Source organism: Schistocerca piceifrons, chromosome 2, assembly GCF_021461385.2.
Source record: "Schistocerca piceifrons isolate TAMUIC-IGC-003096 chromosome 2, iqSchPice1.1, whole genome shotgun sequence".
NCBI classification, from domain to species: Eukaryota; Metazoa; Arthropoda; class Insecta; order Orthoptera; family Acrididae; genus Schistocerca; species Schistocerca piceifrons.
The window spans coordinates 691,379,746-691,396,455 of NC_060139.1; the positions used below are offsets into that span (position 1 = coordinate 691,379,746).

The 16,710-nt window shown below is 40.2% G+C and overlaps 1 protein-coding gene across 7 annotated transcripts in view; it reads left to right on the forward strand.

The window, feature by feature from the left end:
• The window catches only part of LOC124776595 (homocysteine S-methyltransferase 1-like), a 134,039-nt gene that overhangs the window by 67,410 nt on the left and 49,919 nt on the right, over positions 1-16,710 (forward strand). For all 7 annotated transcript variants that reach the window (XM_047251658.1, XM_047251657.1, XM_047251656.1 and 4 more), the window contains one exon: positions 1,027-1,292. In XM_047251658.1, the coding sequence (XP_047107614.1) occupies positions 1,027-1,292 (266 nt within the window). The remainder of the gene's footprint in view (positions 1-1,026; positions 1,293-16,710) is intronic.

Below are 16,710 nucleotides of genomic sequence, written 5' to 3' on the forward strand. Positions count from 1 at the left end.
CTCTGTCAAGCACTTCACAGTAGTTAGAAGAATTTGAATGTTAAAGAGCAACAATACCTGTATGGCAACATCTCAACATGGACTGGAAAAGTTGCTCAGTGATGCCTGAGCCATGTCAAATAGCTGCACATGAGTTACAGGTGTGCTGTTCCGTATCACTGACATTATTAACCAGGTAATGTGTGCGACACTTTTCATGTGTCCACACAACCATTAGTTCAACAGATTTAGGTCAGGTGATTGCGTAAGTCAATGCAATGCAGTTCGGTGCCTGACCCTCTTTCTTGGGAAGGTCTCAACAGCAGGCAGATATTCTAATTAAAGTGCATTAGGATCATCATGCATGAACCACATAACATAAACAGCTGCTAGGAGCACATTTTTCAGTAGTGCAGGCTGTATGTCCCAACATAAAATGCAAGTGTGCTGGTCCATTTAATTGTAGAGGTAGTATGCATAGGGCAGTCAGATGACCGTGAGCAACACCACACAATGAGTCAAAAATCAGTCTTGATGATTAGCAGCTGTATCACAGGGATTATCACCTCAGTGTTATATAATTTCATGATGTCTTTTTATTTATTTATTTATTATTTATTTTTTTATTTTTATTTATTTATTTATTTATTTTTCAAAATATGACCTCTAAAGTGAACTAAGTGCTTTTGAACAGGAATACATGATACCCCATTTTGTGCAGTGTCAGAGTCTTGTTACCAGTGCAGTGTAAAAAAATCTCTTCATAAAGTCAGTTGGTCTTGCTTTGACCATAGAATTTACCCCCCTCCTCCCATCCAAAATTTGTTTATATATGTAGAAAAATTCTGTAGTTTGATTTGGGATAGAATTCCATTGGCTAGATTATGTTTTCTTTATCATTTGCGTATGGCTGAATTGAAAACTGATTTATTTTATTTTATTTTTAAATTTAACTTAGATAATGTTAATTAGAACTGAATGCAGTATTATCATTCTGTGGATTTTTTTGTGTTATTATTTGGCATTGAATTATTGTTCTAAATGCAGGTATAGTGAAACCATTAATAGCTGCATCTGTTGGTCCATATGGAGCATCATTACACAATGGTTCAGAATACAGTGGATCATATGTAGAGACAGTGAGCAAGAAACAGATGATGGACTGGCATAGATCACGAATGCAAGTACTTGTTAATGCTGGGGTTGATTTTCTTGCCATAGAAACAATTCCTGCTCAAGATGAAGCTGAAGCATTGGCAGATCTTTTGAAGGAATTCTCTACACAGAAAGCATGGATTTCATTTTCATGCAAGGTTAGTAATTCTGATAATAACTGTCATTTCAAAGTTTACCACTTACTTATGCATTACAAAAACATTCACTTACTTTTGTAAGAAAAAGACGAAAGTAGAAATAATATCTCTTCCAAGGGTCCTCAAGTGCAAGTATGAACAATTAAGACATGGTAGCATCCAGTAAGATATTATGCACATTGAAATGGAAAACATTTGATGAAAACTGACTAGAATTATTTTTCCTCTTTTCAACATTCACTTTCCTGTTATTATTTACTTTGTTTGTTCTGGATGACATTTCTACTTAATTTCTGAATATGCTCATTTTATCTTGTTTCAATGATTAAAGAACCCCTGGTTGTGACAGTTTTAGTCATGTTTTGTATCCTTTTATTTGTGGCCATGTCTGTTGCTGTCTATTAACCCTGCTGTTCTCCTTAAAAATAGTATACATTCTTGGTACTATGGGTCGTAATGACACATTGAGCAAAACTCTAGAAGATTGTGTTATGGAAATATTATTACATGACATTTAATATAATTAAATTCTTGTTTGACCCAAATAAAGCATTATTAGTTATGTAGTATTGGTATTGATCAAAATTCAAGCAAAGAAATACAGATATATCTCTTTTAAACACAAAGAATATTTTGCAAAAATATAAGCAAATATCAGTGTATTGTTTTCCTTACAGCATGAATCAAAATACAATAAAATCACAATTGTGAAATTTTGTTTCCTTACATCATGGTTCAAAATACAACAAAACCACAATGGTTAAATTTATTTTCAACAGAAAATATCAAAATATAAATAAACAAGAAAATATTTATTTCTTTACAACATTGATCAAAATGCAAAAAAGTAACAATGGGCAAGCTTATTTTGAACACAAAGCATTGAACAAAATACAAGGAAGTGGTGGTGGATAGGTTAGTTTTCAACACAAAACACTATTCAGAGCACAAACAATGTGTATGTGTGTGTGTTTTTTGTACATCTAGCAAATAATGGTTTTGTTCAATGCTAATTCTTCATCAGAATACAAGTAAATAATAGTAGACTAACTATTATTGGACAGAACACAAATAATACATTACTTCTTGAAGTCTGAGCAATAATATAGCATACAGTTACTGGCCAATGATTGGTTTTTCTTGCACATGTATGTGGCAGTAATCTCATCAAGCATGTTAAATGCACCTTTTGTGGTATTGTAGTCTAATATCACTTTTGGATTTTTAACTTCTGTGTTGCTTATTTGCTTATCATTGTACATTGTAATCATTAATGCAACATCCTTATTTTCTTTTGATTGTGGGATACTACTGTTGTATCTTTTGTGAATTAGAATTATGAGTTGTGAATATCTTGGCATGATAACTTAGGCAGTTCCATCCTGTTTTTTCTAATTCTGTCCAACACCATGACCTTCCTGGTGAGAAGTGCTTGGCACCAAGTGTAGGATGTAAAAAATGTAATGTTCTGTTCTCTTAGCTCATATGTCAGATCCATGACATGGTTTTTCTCATGTGGTATATCAGGTGGTTTTCCTGTGTAGATCTGTGTTTTCAGATCATACAAACTAGTACTGTCACACAGTGTCCAAATCTTTATCCCATACTTGGTGCATTTGTTTGGAATATATAGTTTGAACAGATAGCAACCTGTAAGACCTACCAGTTGCTCATCGAAAGTTACATTTGATCCAGGATTATATAATTTTGAAGTATTTCCACCCACTGTTCCCTTAAGTCCCTTATAAGTGCCACTTTGTTGTTTGCTCTTTGCACCCATTGATCAGACTTATCATCAGAACATAACATTCGAGTGTTGTGAAAGAAAATCTTTAGTGACAGTGGTGTAACTGATTCTGGATTCCATAAGCTGCCTGTTGATTCACCATATGATTTACAAAGAGCAGAAAGCAATAATACACCAATATGTGCTTCATATGTAATTTCATCTAAATCTTCCCATTTGTCACCACGCACTCTTTGGCACTCAATAGTCATTTGCAACACAATCCTGTTGAGAGTTTTGTTCATAATTACTCAAAAAGCAGATTTGATATCATGTGCTCTGAACATAGCACATCTGGTTGGACCAGGCATTTCTTTCATTGTGTTTGCACTGAGTGCTCTTCCATGATCTGGAACGGGTACCAAACTCCAATCGATGTTCTTGTCTTTTGACTGAATTACTTCTATAGTTTTCAGATTGTCGGTACTAAACCCGTTGTGTGTAGCCCAGTTGTCATATTCTGATGTAGGGTGAATGCTGTCTCCACTAGTATGGTTTTCTTTTTCTGAAATTTCCTCCCCAACATCAAATGCGTTGTCTACTGCTTCTAATTCTCATTCAGTTAGGTGATATTTTGCCATGATAAAAATTCATCACTATTTACTGCAAGAGCTAAAAATATAATGTCTTTCTTCAACAGTCAGTTGGATATAACTTATTTCTTGCTCTTCAACATTTACATCTTCAACAACACAGTGTCTATTGTTGCAAAAGCAAGCAGAGACCTCTGTTGTTGCGTCATTGATATGTGCATGGATTTGGATATAGTGGAACATGAAACTCAATGAAAGAAGTGTAGGAATGAGTATTAAAACCAATCAGGCCATTATGGCACATGAAATGTAAGTGTAACAATTTCAAGTGTAAGAAAACAGAAATATTGTTTGAATAATTCAAGGTATCATGGAAAGTAGTTATGAACAGAAACAAATACATAAATTTACAAACTCCAGACATTACATTTACTTAGTAATAGAAAGTTAAATTTATTGTCTGGTCATATTGACGACCCTACAACAACATCAGCGGTAAGTAGAAATTTTTTGTACTTAGTTGATTATATTGTTGTTCCCATTGTATGTGTGTTGAGGTGGCTTGAAAACCAGCTGTGCTCTTTTGAAGCCTGTGCATAAAATTATGAAAACAAATTGACAGACTCCTTTAATTTTCAAGTTACGGTAAAACAAAGTAAAGTGCCAATCCTTCAATAACCATCACAGCAAAATCCTCTCCCAGAACTCTAAAAAATGTAATTTCATATAAAGGTTACCAGTGCCACAGACATATTTTCTTTATGACACCGGTACTGAATAGATAATAGAAAAATTAAATCTAAAATGTTACTTTCTGGTTACCAAATTTCTTTCAAAGAGAAAAACCAAGGAATGTTGTCATTCAGTTGCCTTAATAGTGCAGAGCTTAATAATCTATTCTAGTGATACTCAAAAGAAGCTGAAGTTTCTAAAAACTCATCATGGTGTGATGGATGGCAATATTGATAATACCTTCAGCTGCTTCTATTTAGTTGCAACTGGTTTTGGTCATACAGTCCACATCTTCAAGCCCCTCTACAACTCATAGTGGGTGTATTTTCAATGGGAAGGCACCATCATATTTATATTGAAAGGTCCAGAATCATCTCAGTCCATGAAACTGAATCTTTCATCTCTGAGGTATTCAGTTTCATGGACACTAATGGTTCTGGACCTTATACTAGAAGTATGATGGTGTTGTACAGTTGAAAACATTATCACCAACATTAGTCACAAATAAATAAAAATTCAAAACAAAGAAGTGAAGGCATTATCAATATTGCCATAAATATATGGTTGTTGTCCCAATACCCATCAGGAGATGGATATATGGAAATTTGTTTGGTGGAGTCTCTGTCAAGTTTTATATATAATTTGCAGTGAATTTCCTTCATTCATAACCATAATTCAGCACAGCTCCCTTGAGCAGAGAACTGTTCCCAGCAAGAGCACAGATCCCATATATTTACAAGGTAAGAGAGCAAAAGTAATAGCCAAAGCAAACTATTTTGTAGCACTACAGCAGAATTATAGAATATGTTCTGCTTCAAAGCATGAAGATGTATATGAAACAAAATTATCTTCTGTATAACAGCTAGCATGAATTCTGAAGACAATAAGCAATTGAAACCAAATTGTGCAAGATTTGTTACTGGAGTGAATACTTCATGACGAGTTAACTGCAACCCCAGATGGAAAGTAATCAACAAAGACAGAAGTAGCTTCAGGTGTGACTCAAAGAAGTGTGGTTGGGCCATTACTGTTGATGAATGTATTAATGACTTAGTATGTTGTATCTGTCACAGCTCTTTTTTTTCTAATAATGTAATTATCTATTACGACATATTGCAGATACAAATTATAGAAATAGTTTGTCAGTTATGAAGTAAGTATGAACCTAATGCAAAGACTGCTAACTACCTCCTAATATAGAGAAATGTAACATACTAGAAGATAAATGAATCAGAACTGGCATCAGTCAGTTATTTGTGAGTAACACAAATACCTTGGAAAGGAGCAATTGTATAGGCCAGTTGTAGGTAGACAAGTGATGGACTCTGCGTTATTGGCAGGATATTACTAAAAGAAGCAAACAGGGCACCTGGCCACAGCAAAAGCTAACTTGGCCCCAAGATTGAGTGCATCTATGTTCCCATTCAAAATAGCTTGCAATGTTACCTCACAGTGCAAGCACAGAAAGAGATCAAGAAAATGCCTCCATGGAAGGCCTCAACACCTTGCTGTTAATGTCACTAAATTTACTAATGATGGGAATCAGAAAGGAGTCAACATTAACAAAAGAACAGAAGATAGAAAATGCAAGCAAAATAATGAAGCCAAATAAGTTGAATGTGTGAAAATTACGGTAGGAGTGATAGGATGCTGAGCAAAGTGGCGTGTAATTATGTTACCCAAAGAAGAAGAAGCAAAATGCATATGATAAATATCTGATTGATAATATGGATAAATGTGTTATCAGGTAACAGTGTCCACGATATTAAGAACAATACAATGAAATGAGGACTAATGTCAAACAAAATTGCCCTTCTATGTTTTGATTGTTGCAATATGTGGGCACTGCCATGGAGATGTACAGTTTGTGACAGTAATCCACTTGTAAGATAAGCTATTACTTACTATCTCCCCCTCCCTGTTCCCTACATTTTAGATTAGTTTTTAGGATGAAGTCTACAAATATTCAACTCTTACAGAAAATATACTAACTACTGGGGAGGGTGGGAGTGGGGAAAGGGGGGGGGGGCATGACAAAATAAGGTTTTCTGAATTTGAAGGAATAAATAACAACACAGTCAAATGACAGAGTGTTCATTGCTTTTGAACTAGGCTAATTACGTCCATTGCAGGCTGATGTGAGAATGGTGTTGTACTGCTGTACAGAGTCTGCATCTGAACAAATCTATTTGCCTTGAATGCCAAGGCTGCATGGGAGGGTACATTTGACATGGAAAGGATGGCAGCTGTCAGAATTTAAGGACTGTAGTTTCTTAGTATGTTTAATATGGACAGAAGTGTATAGATGGCTTTTGGTGAGGATGAGATCTGTTGTAACCGCGACCAGAACAGTCGTGGGGTGGCTGAGAATGCGCAGTGGGACCAAACAGAGAGCGGCCCGCGAACAAACAAACCAACAGAGAGGATGGACACGAAACAATGACAGACGATCAAGAGAGACATTACGACGACAACACGCAAGAAGCAACCGGGTGACAGAGACTACCAAACAAATCCAAGACATCCACTAGTAATGGAAACAAAGAATGGTAAACATGCTGTCTGTTGTCGACACGATATGTCAAGATGCACGCAACGATTAGACTCACGGGCTGAGCGAGAGGCAGGCACTTAAATATATGATTAGGGCACTGCTGTTGGGCGCTGGGACCACATGTTCCACTGTGGCGCCCTCACATTAAACGTGGGCCAGGAGGCGCCGCCACAGCTTACAGCGCAGTGGTGCAGAGACCTCTAGGGGTCTTCAACATCCATGCCGTCTGGCGCATATTCCAAATCCGCGGCATGCGGTAACAGATCAACATCAAGGAAAGTGGCACAGGACTCGGAGTAGGACCATGTGAAATGTAATTGGGAAAAGGTATTTAAAGATTTCAGGAATTTTAACAGGTCAGCCTGACCATGAGTCCACATGGCAAAGATGTCATCAATGTATCTAAACCAAACCAGGGGCTGAAGGCATATGAATCTGAGAAAAGCCCCCTCTAAGCAAGCCATGAAAAGGTTGTCATAGGAAGGAGCCATCCTGATTCACATGGCCATACCACTGATCTGTTTGTATGTCTGCCCCTAAAAGGTGAAGTAGTTGTTGGTAAATATGAAATTGATTAAGGTGAGCAGAAATGACATCATAGGTTTGGAATCATGGTGGAACTGGAATGGGCATGGATTTCAGATGATCTAGGAAATGGTTGGTGTCTTCAATATAGGAGGAAGTTTTTGTACTGTGGGTTGCAGGTGCTGATCAACTAAGACTGATATACGTTTGATGGGTGCTTTGAAGCCAGCAACTGTAGGACAGCTAGGATGACTGGTTTTGTAGATCTTAAGAAGGTAAAAGATGGGTGTATGTGGTTGGGTGAGGTGAGTAGTTCTGTGGATTGAGGTGTTAGTCCTTGTAAGGTTTCAAGGAGTCAGGTCAGTTTGAATCACAGGAATGATATCTTGATGGCAGGTACCGGAGGTGTCAGACAGCTGGCACAGACCTTCACTAAAATACTCCTTTTGGTCATGTACCGCAGTAGTAGAGCTTTTGTTTGCTGGAAGGATAATGCTGGAGTCATCAGCTTTTAGGGAATGTAGTGTGTGGAGTTCTGCAGAGAACAGTTTAGGATCATGTTGTAGGGACTTGAGAAAGGGTTGTGAAACAATGATGGATGTGAGGAATTCTTGTAAGGCTTGTAAGAGATGATTCTGAGTAAGTGGTGGTGGATGATGTTGGAACCATGGTTGGAACTGATCAAGGCAGGGTTCAGTGTCAGATTTTCTGTTGCTGAGGTATTTGAAACTGTAAAAGAGCTGGGTGTGGAGTAGGATTACTTCCAGAAACAGGGACTTTCAACATCAGGCCTTTAGGAGTAACCCCAAGGGACAAGCAGGTTTCAAGGAACACAATGTGGGACCTTAGTTTTGGTAATGCAAAAGCATGTTTTTGAAAAGAACAGATGTAATATGTGGTGGGATTCATCATGGAAAGAGAGGACAGTTTGTGAAATTATGGGAGTGCAACAACATGCAACACAGTCATTTTTGTTCCCCCCTCTTCCTGCCCCTTCAATACTCCTGCTGGAAGAAGGAGCCATGGACTCCAACAACACTCTTGAATTGTTCACTGATGATGTCTTGGCTGATGAGCAACCTAAAATGGAATGACTACACAAAACTGTGGGAGATGCAAGTGCCAGGCAAAGATTTATTAGAATAGTCTTAAGAAAATATCATTCATCCATGAATGAAGTATCTTTTGAAACACTTTTGATTCTTGAGCACTGCTCATGTACCTGTGATCCTTACTAGGTTGGCTTCATTGAATGGATGGATGATCCAATGAAGAGTGGTGAATTTTTGGATGGGGCTGTTCAGTAAATGTGTAGATGGGTGATCCAATGAAGAGTGGTGAACTTTTTCATGGGGCTGTTTAGTAAATGTGAGAGCACTACAGAGCAGTTCTACAAACTGCAGTGGCAGATACTGTAAAAGAGGTTTACTTTTAAAATTTCAAGAGCATAAATTTTAAGAACAGTTGGGTGACATATTGCTTCTTCCCATATTTGCCTTATGAAATGACTATAATGATAAAAAACAGAGAAATTAATGATGTTCATATGGAAGTTTGTCTTATTAGTTCTTCCCACATACAATTTGTGAATGAAACAGGAAAGGGAGGGTATGATAGTGGAATCAGAAGTACCCTCCACCACACACCATAATGTGGCTTGCAGAGTGTAAATATAGATGTATACAGTACTTCTATTTGGTTTGTTTAGTATCAGCTCTTCTTAAACATGCATAAATGAAATATAGCGAATACGAAGAAGAGGGAAAAGCCATTAATATCAGATGACAACCACAGTGGTAACTGATTGACTTCTGGGGTGTGTTACATCCTTTAAATATATAGGGGTTATGAAGCAGTTTGATGTGAAACAAAATTCCACAATCAGCTTCAGGAAAATGAAAAGAAAGACTTATATTCAGTGAGATAATTATGAGAAAATGAAGTGTTTCTATTAACAAAAGTACATGTAAAACTCCTAAAGTATGCTCCATCATTTGGGGGAGGACAAAGGGGTATCAGTATAGATCATTACCAGATTCATATGCCAGAAAATGTCAGACATGTTGAGAGACTCACTGGCAGATCAGAAAAGGTTGGTATAATTTCATGTAGCAAAACTGGTCAGGTAACTTAAATTGTTAAAGGAAAGGCAACATTGATCTTGTGAAGCCCTGTCAGGTAAATGCAGAAATTCTATTTTCAAGATAGATTGCACAGTAAATCTCCTGTTTCCATTGTACAACTCATGCAGCGATAATCAGAATTAGGTAAGAAAGATTAGGAATATGTGGTGGCACAATTATAGATTTTTTTCTCTTAATGTGTACTAGAATGCAATAAGACAAAGGGTAGTTAATATTGACACAACATTTCTTAAATTCATAGTGAAATTTATCTATTGACAGAACACAAAATATAAACACTACTGCATTAAAAGTCCACAGCTGAGCATATTACTTGTAGCTAGCACGGTGAAACAGAGTCCAAACAAAGAGATTGATCTGAGCTGTAATTAAGGCCACTCCTTGGTCTGCTAAAGAGTTGCATAATCCAAGCCCAGTCTGGTTGGTGTGGCAATCTACGTGAGGAAATTAATAGGTGTAAGTGCAACTGGGATGAAAATGACCTTACATTGCATTACTTCTCATTCAGTGTAAGAGGATCTGCCCAGGCCACATTATGTTCCAGTGGGTTGGTGTTGGCACTGTGTAGGCTATGGACAATTCATCTGTGACCTCAGTGTTATATTTGATAGCTGAAACTATTTATATGTTTATATCTGGTGCATCCATGAAACCAGTAATGTTACTATCACAGCTTATTGGAAATGGTGACGCTTTTACTTCTTCTGTCTCAGATGACAGTGGACTGTCATTGTTACTGCTGCAGTCAGGAATGGAACCATTCCTGCTCCAGCACATGACGAGGATAAGAGATCCTTCCTCCTCGTAGTTGGCCCATACAGCACATATCAACCTTTTTCTTGGTGGCTATGTGAGGAGGTGTGCTAAATGCAGGAATGTCATGGCCAACATGTGTGAACGATCAAGGGGTTGCTTGTGGGTATATTCTCCCTTGTACTTGATGGGACAGAGGGAGAAAGAGGCAGGGAGCAGGAAGGGGAATTGGGAACAGGTACCAAGCAGCTCAAAGGGAGGCAGCAGGTGCACTGGCTAGGAATGAGAGAGGGAAGGAGGGGTATCAGGTGTATGGTATTTTAGTTTTCTTTCAAAATTAAGTAATATTTCATGATTACTTTCATTTTTTCTCAATTCATTAATTAAAGTATTTAAGTTTAAAAGTTACATCTAAATCGCACAGTGAAATTCATTGAATAATTCATATTTGCTAATCATTTTACACAAAAAATTAGTATAGAAATAACTATTGATTATCTTTCACTTTAGAAAGATTTTTGAATACCTGAAGCAAAGTTTTAGTTACACAATTACACATACTACTACAAAATCATCAGAAACTGAAATTGGTGTAAGGAATGTTATTGTTTACATGTAGGATGTTGTAAAACAACCTACATGAACAATGATACTGCCCATTTTGAAGGTGTCCCCCCATGGGGCTCACAACTGTTACATGAGTTTGCGTGTAGCACATGTGGGGCTTCAAGCTCTTGCAGCCCGTTCTTCCTTCCTGGGCTGCATTTCCTTCCTTGCGGCCCTCCCTCCCTGTTCTCACTCCTTCTCCTCAGCCCCCTCCTACCCCTCTTTGTATTCTTACTTTTGTCAACCTGGCTATATACCTGGTTTCTTATATTCCTTCTGGTTTTGTTCCCTTTGCCTTTTCATTTCCCCTGGAGGTGCTATCTCTCCTCTCACAGCCTGAGTCTGACTACTTATTTTTGGATGTTGCCTCATCCTCATTGGTGATGGATGGTGACTCAGCAGCCTGATTGGCTCCAGCCTGTTTGCCTCCCATTTGAATCCCCATTCTGTGCTTGTTCAATTGAACTGTAATGAATACTACCATCACTTCCTGGAATTGCAATTACTTATCTCCTTTCACTTGGCAGCTTGTGTCATTCTCCAGGACTCTCATTTTACTGATGCTCACTCTCCAACCCTTTGTGGGTTCTGTGCTTTCTGTTGGAAATGGATCAGTCCTGTGAGGGCTTCCAGTGACATTTGCATGTTGGTCTGTATGTACATGGATCCCCTTTCATACTGCATTGGAAGCAGTTGCTGTCCTGTCTCACTTCAACCCTGTGGTCACGGTTTTCAATCTCCATCTCCCTCCTGATAGGCCATGTTCATCCACTGCCCTAACTGTTATCCTTCAGTAATTCGCCCCTCCATTCCTCCTCCTTGGGGATTTTAATGCGCATCACCATTTGTGGGGCAGTGCTTTTTCATGTAGTCGGGGCTCCTCATTGACGAAGTTTTTGTGGACCACAACCTGTGCCTTTTTAATGGTGGTTCCCCTACTCATTTTAGTGCTACCAGTGGCATTTCTCTGTCATTGATCTTTTTTCTCACTTCCCCTCGACTTCGTCTTTCCTCACAGTGGTCACCACACGATGACCTCTGCAATAACGACCACTTCCCATTGATTCTCTCATTCCCTTCTCACCTCCCAAAAGCCAGGTTACCCTTCTCGCCTTTCCAACATCTTGATTGGCTTCTATATACCCCACAGGCTGTGTTTGCACCTTCTTTGTCAGGTCTGTCTGATAAGATAATTCACACTGCCAGCATTGCTGTTCCCCACTCAACATGCCCTGTTTGTCACTGGCCAATTCCATGGTGGAGCACAGCCATTGCCACCACTATCTGTTATCGCCGTTGCGCCATGCGACATCTTAAGCAGCATCCACCCTCTGCTGATCTTATTACCTTTAAATGTCTTCATGCTAAAGCCTGTTATGTAATCCAGTGGACCAAGTGAGTGTGTTGGGAATGCTTTGTCTCCTCACTAGGTTATTCTGTCCCTTCATCACAGGTATGGATTACGCTCTGCACCCTCCAAGGTTGTCAACAGCAGTCTTCCCTTCCGGGTCTTGCCATTCCAGGTGAGTTTGTACAGATCCATGAGTTCTCGTGGAACAATTCATGACCAATTTTGCAATGGGGTTAGTGTCAGCCTCCTAACCAGCTGCCCTCCTTCTCCAAAAACAGCAAGCTGAAGCTTCCCACTTGTATTTTACCCCTTGTCAGATGAAATCCTCGAGTGAGCCTTTTACTGAATGGGAACTACTTCTGGTCCTCTCCTTTTCCCATGGTCCAGTGTCTGCCCCTGATTCCACCCATAACCAAGTGCTCCACGACAATATCTCCTCCAGGTGTTTAACTGTATTTGTCTCCAAAACATTTTCCTCCTTCAATGGCAAGACCTTATTATGGTTCCTGTCCTTAATCCCGGCAAGGATCTGTTGTCCTTTGATAGCCACTGGCCAATCGGCCTGACCAGTATTCCCTGTAAGTTAGTGGAACAGATGGTGGCTCGTCAGCTCAGTTGGGTCCTTGAATCTCGGAACCTTTTATCTCTTTACCAGTGTGGCCTTCAGGAGGGACAGTCTCTGATTGATCTACTTTGATTGGAAACCGCAGTTTGGCAGGCTTTCTCTTAGTGCTGTCATCTTGTTGCAGTGTTCTTCAATTTTCATAAGGCCTACAACACAGTTTGGTGCCATCACCTTGTACTCATGGTCCATGAGTAGATTTTTATTTGCCAGTTCCTGCCCACCTATTAAGTGGCCTTCTTTCTCTCTTCACTATTAACTGACTTGTGGCCTCTGCCAGACTGTTGGTCACCCCTGCTCTGTATGTGGATGTTTTCTGTATTTGGGCTAGCTCACACTCGGTGGTCTCTGTGGAGCAATGGCACCAAGGTGCCATGCTTCTGCATGGACACTCTTGCACAGTTTTCAGTTGTCTCCCCTTATGTTGAGGGTCGTGCTTTTTAGTCACCATACTTTGGTCCATCCTGATTCAGAGCTCTACCTTGATGCCCAATAATTGACCATGGTCCCCCAGTTCCATTTCTTAGATCTTCTTTTAGACAATAAGATTGCTTGCTTGCCTCATATCCATCTTCCGAAGATTGACTGGTTTTGTAAATTCAGTGTTCTTCGCTTTCTTGCCCGCACCTCTTGGAGTGTGGATCATTTGACTCTCCTCTGTGTTTATTGAGCATTAGTTCTGTCTTGTCTGGACTGTGGTTGTCAAGTTTATGTGTCAGCTGCTCCTGTTGCACCCGGATCACCATTGTGGTATCTATTTAGCCACCAGTGCCTTTCACACTAGCCCTGATGATAGTCTTCTGGTTGACACTGGAATCCCTCTCCTTTCAGTTCAATGGTCCCACCTCCTGGTTTTGTATGCCATCACTATCCACTCTCCCCCTGCTCTCCTATTCTATTCTTTTTGCAGCTTCAGGGTGTCACTCGTCCTCTGCCTGACCCTGAGTGGGTTTACTGGTAGGGTTCTGCTTTGCATCTCTCCACTATGATTTCTGTCTCCCGTCCTTCTCCTCTCCTCCATGTTTCCTCTTGACCACCCCTCCCTTCGTTAGTTCCTCAGCATTGGACTAATATGTATCTCTTCCATGGTCTGAAAACCTCCATTGCTCCAAAGGTTTTCTGTTGTTTGCTCCACCCATTCTTATGGGAGTTTCAGGATGCTACCATTTTTTACACCGATGGTTCTAAATCTGCAAATCATGCGGGATATGCCTTCACAACCTCTGTTGGCAGGGAACACCATCTCTTGCCTGCCACATGTGAGGTGTTCACTGTGGAACTGATGATCCTCTCTTGGATCATCTGCTTTATTAAATGGTCCTCAGTCACCTGAGTTTTGTTACATACAGACTCAATGAATGACCTTCAGGCTGTCCCTAAGTGTTTCTCCTGCCGCCTCTTGGTCTCTGCCATCCACAACCTTCTCACTGATCTTGCCAGTGGTAGTTGTTTGGCTGATTTCTTTTGAGTTCTCAACCAAGTAGGTATTCTGGGTATTGAACTTGCTGATCATCTGCCTGGGAGGCAGCCACTCACCCACCATTCTCCACGACCCCTGCAGGAGTGAATTTGTGGCTTTACATCAAATCCTAATTTGCTCAATCGTGGGCCAACTCTTGGGGGGGGGGGGGGGGGGGGGGCAATCAAGGAGACTCCCACCATGTGGCATTCTTCCCTCCACCTCTCCTGGTGGGAATCTACCATCCTCTGCCATCGTCATATCAGCCATACTAGATTGACCCATGGTTTTTTACACTGCAATCAGCTGCCCCCCTTTGTAGTTGTGGGCTCCTCCTCATGGTAATTCATATATTGCTGGACTGACCCACCTTTTGGCCCTTTTCACTACATCTGCCATCCCACCTTCCTTGTCCCAGATGCTAGTGGACAACATTTGAATGATTATGTCTGTCCTCTGTTTTCTCTGTGAAAATGGTTTGTCCTCCCAGATTTACATACCTGTATTTCCCTCTGGAATTGGAGTCCCTTAGTTAATGTTGGCATTTTTTATGGAGGCCTCGGCCTTGCCTCCTCACCGAGCAGTTTCTTTCCCTCTTTTCTTTGTTTTATCTGGACTTTTGGGCTGTCTTCTTCCCCTGGTGATGAAGCCACTGTTTTGTTATCATGGCAAGGTGTGGGGATTGGGAAGGGTGCTGGAGACCCAGTACACATTTTGTACCTGGGGTGCTGCTCCTCTCACCATCTCCCCAAACCCCCCCCCCCCCCCCCCCTCCCTCCCATCCTTTTCTTTACTCTTCCTGCTGCCCTGACATTCCTTTTACCTCTTTGTTTGTCTGTTTTCCCTTTCCCTTGAATAGTCTGTGCTGTTTGTGTTGTCCCCCCCCCCCCCCCCCCCCCCCCTCTGATGATGGTACTCATGACCTCACTGTTTGGTCCCCTCCCCTCAACCAACCAGCCAACCATTTCTGAAGTGCAGCAATTGTCACCATCACTACACAGTACTGGAAAAAGAACAGATAATCTTGAAACTTTGAGCTGAATTGGCAGTAGTACAAGAAGAGTTAGTGCAATTGTTAATTGCAGCTTGCAGTAGTAATCTTAGAGCCATATCAGATGAATACGCAAAAGCCTTCCAACTCGGTGAAAACATCCAAGCAAAGTTTGCAAGTCTGCAGTGACTTGGCAGACATTATTATTAATAACCTCAGACCTCTAGCAGACAATGCGGTCATCTATATTGAAGTAGTGTCCAAAAATCTGCACAAATATTGAGTCAGTTCTTGACAAAATTTCAAAGTAAAGATTGGAAATTTGCGTTAAATGTTCTGAAATGAAATGTAAAATAGTACCCTTCACAAAACACAAAAATGTAGTATCCTATGACTAGATTGTCCATGAGTTGCAAATGAAATCAGTCTACTCATTAAAATACGTGTGTATAACTATCTGGAGAGAAATGAAATAAAACGAACAGAAAGACTCTGTCATAGATAAAGCAGGTGAAAGACTTTAGTTCTGCTGTGTTTAAGCTAATTGCCAACCAGGTAGCAATTAAACACACATTCACGTCCATTGGCTGGCCAGCCTCCAGGCATCATCCGCCAAAACCAGCAGAAGTACCTCCAAGACAAACACTGACCTGCACTTGCTTCATGTGTTAATAAACTTTTGAGACAATGACCAAACAGATTGGTAAGTTGTCCACATATCTGTGGCAGCTGTCACAAGAGGCACCTGGAGCACCGCCAGCAGAGTGCACATTCGCTGTAGTTATGAGCACCACTTTACCTCCATGATGTCATGTGCCCACAAGTAGGTCACTTGGTATCCATGCGCTGCAACAGTTTTTATGCCAGCGCACAACTACGGAATGGCAGTTCACATTGGGAGTGCACCAGTGGCCCCTTGCAGTGTGCATCATCCTGCAGTTCCAATGATGACCTTGGACCGAGTTGCTACCAGCTAGCCAACCTGGGATCGCTGCCATCCGAAGCTATGTTTAACTGCCAGCAGTCTTCATTCTGGCTGTGCAGAGACTTGACCTCTTGATGCTTTGGGCATCTGCAACTTTAGTATCTCAGCTCATTACTGTGATTGTGTTTGGAGACAGCCTTCTCACTGTGTGGTTCTTAAGACTCAGACTAGATCATTTAGTTCATGACTTTGTCATTCTAGGCAAACAGCTAAATTGTGACTTAAAATTACTAGAAGTGTTTCATCAGGAATGGCTTTTGGAAAATCATTTTTGTGTTTAATCCTTATTATTGCTTCAGAACTGAGAAGTGTAATTTTTATTTTATCAGTAATATACTTGTTGTGATTTGTTTACCTTGGCATAAATCTTTTCATAC